General features: G+C 42.7%; 1 protein-coding gene across 1 annotated transcript; it reads left to right on the plus strand.

The window, feature by feature from the left end:
- The first annotated feature begins 328 nt into the window (after positions 1-328).
- Positions 329-1,167, plus strand: LOC133880375 (uncharacterized). The gene has a single exon (XM_062319333.1). It carries the CDS (start codon positions 422-424, stop codon positions 983-985), a length of 564 nt encoding a protein of 187 aa, XP_062175317.1. The 5' UTR covers positions 329-421; the 3' UTR covers positions 986-1,167.
- The last annotated feature ends 207 nt before the right edge of the window (positions 1,168-1,374 follow it).

The raw sequence follows: 1,374 nt of genomic DNA on the forward strand, positions 1-1,374 counted from the left end.
TCAAAAAAACAATAAAAATTAATATTTATGTTCTTTTTTTTTTTTCAAATTTATAGGGGTATTTTTGTTTTATTGATAAAATTTTAAGGCCATTTTTTTTTCCTGGCATTGGGAGACATATTTAATTATTTGTAGCTTGGAGGGATATTATTTCAATCGAAAGTTTGTAGAAATATTGTCAATTAATTAGTAGTCGGAGGAACAAGTAAACTTTTTCCTTAAACCTAATAAAAACCTAATATAATAAAATTTGAAGTATTTAATTTGAAAATAAATAGTACAATGGGCTACGAATTTAATACGTGAAGGCTAGGTGAGAGAGAGCATAAAACAAACAAAGTCCCATTTGTTTCAGCGTTAAACCTAGAAGAACAGAAGAGGAGAGAGCAAAGTAACAAGCTTCTTCCTCGAGCCCCCCGAGATGAGACCTCTGGACGAGAAGGAGACCACGGCTGTGTTCGAGAAGCTCTTCAAGTTCACCGGCAACAACCTCAAGAACATCGTGGAGCACCCCTCTCACGAGGGCCCCGAATCCACTCCCGGCCGCTACTGCTTCCGCCTCCACAAGAACAAGGTCTACTACGTCGCCGACTCTCTCGTCAAGCGCGCCACCAATATCGCTCGCCCACAGCTCGTCTCGCTCGGGACTTGCATCGGCAAGATCACCCACGGCGGCAGCTTCCACCTCACGATACAGTCGCTGACCGTCCTCGCTCCCAACGCCAAGCACAAGGTATGGCTCAAACCCACCTCCGAGATGTCGTTCCTGTACGGGAACCACGTTTTGAAAGGTGGGTTGGGGAGGATTACAGAGAATATTGCGCCTGGTGATGGGGTGGTGGTGTTTTCGATGTCCGATGTGCCCCTAGGTTTTGGTGTTGCGGCCAAGAGTACGCAGGACTGTAGGAAGTTGGACCCCAATGGCATTGTGGTGCTGCACCAGGCGGATATCGGGGGCTATTTGAGGATGGAGGATGAGCTTTGAGAGGTGATGTTTGGGGGGTTTTGTCAAACGGGTCGGTGTTGTTTTGGGGATACAAGAAGGTTTATGTAAGTGAGTCTTATCTGATTTTGGTTAATATGAGGTCGTGTTATGTGGGATTTTGATGATTATGCTGGATGCTTTTGAAATTACGTATCAATAGATTTCGTTGCATTCTATTGAAATCGCCTTTTGGTTTCTGTTAATGCCTACGATGATTATCATTATTTTAGGTTTTCCTGTTATTAGCTGAATGGTGAGTGTTATTATAGTATGTAAACTATGCTCAATCCCATTGGTGCAGGTTGATTAAACCTGACTACGAGTTCACTTAGGATATCAAATATGTAACTAATTTATAGTTGATATCTTGGGAGATTGGATGTGCTTGT

Source organism: Alnus glutinosa, chromosome 1 (genome assembly GCF_958979055.1).
Source record: "Alnus glutinosa chromosome 1, dhAlnGlut1.1, whole genome shotgun sequence".
In the NCBI taxonomy this organism is placed as follows: domain Eukaryota; kingdom Viridiplantae; phylum Streptophyta; class Magnoliopsida; order Fagales; family Betulaceae; genus Alnus; species Alnus glutinosa.

Excerpts from the sequence above, each read along its gene's own strand:
- LOC133880375 (XM_062319333.1), top strand. The coding sequence starts at position 422 with ATGAGACCTCTGGACGAGAAGGAGACCACGGCTGTGTTCGAGAAGCTC.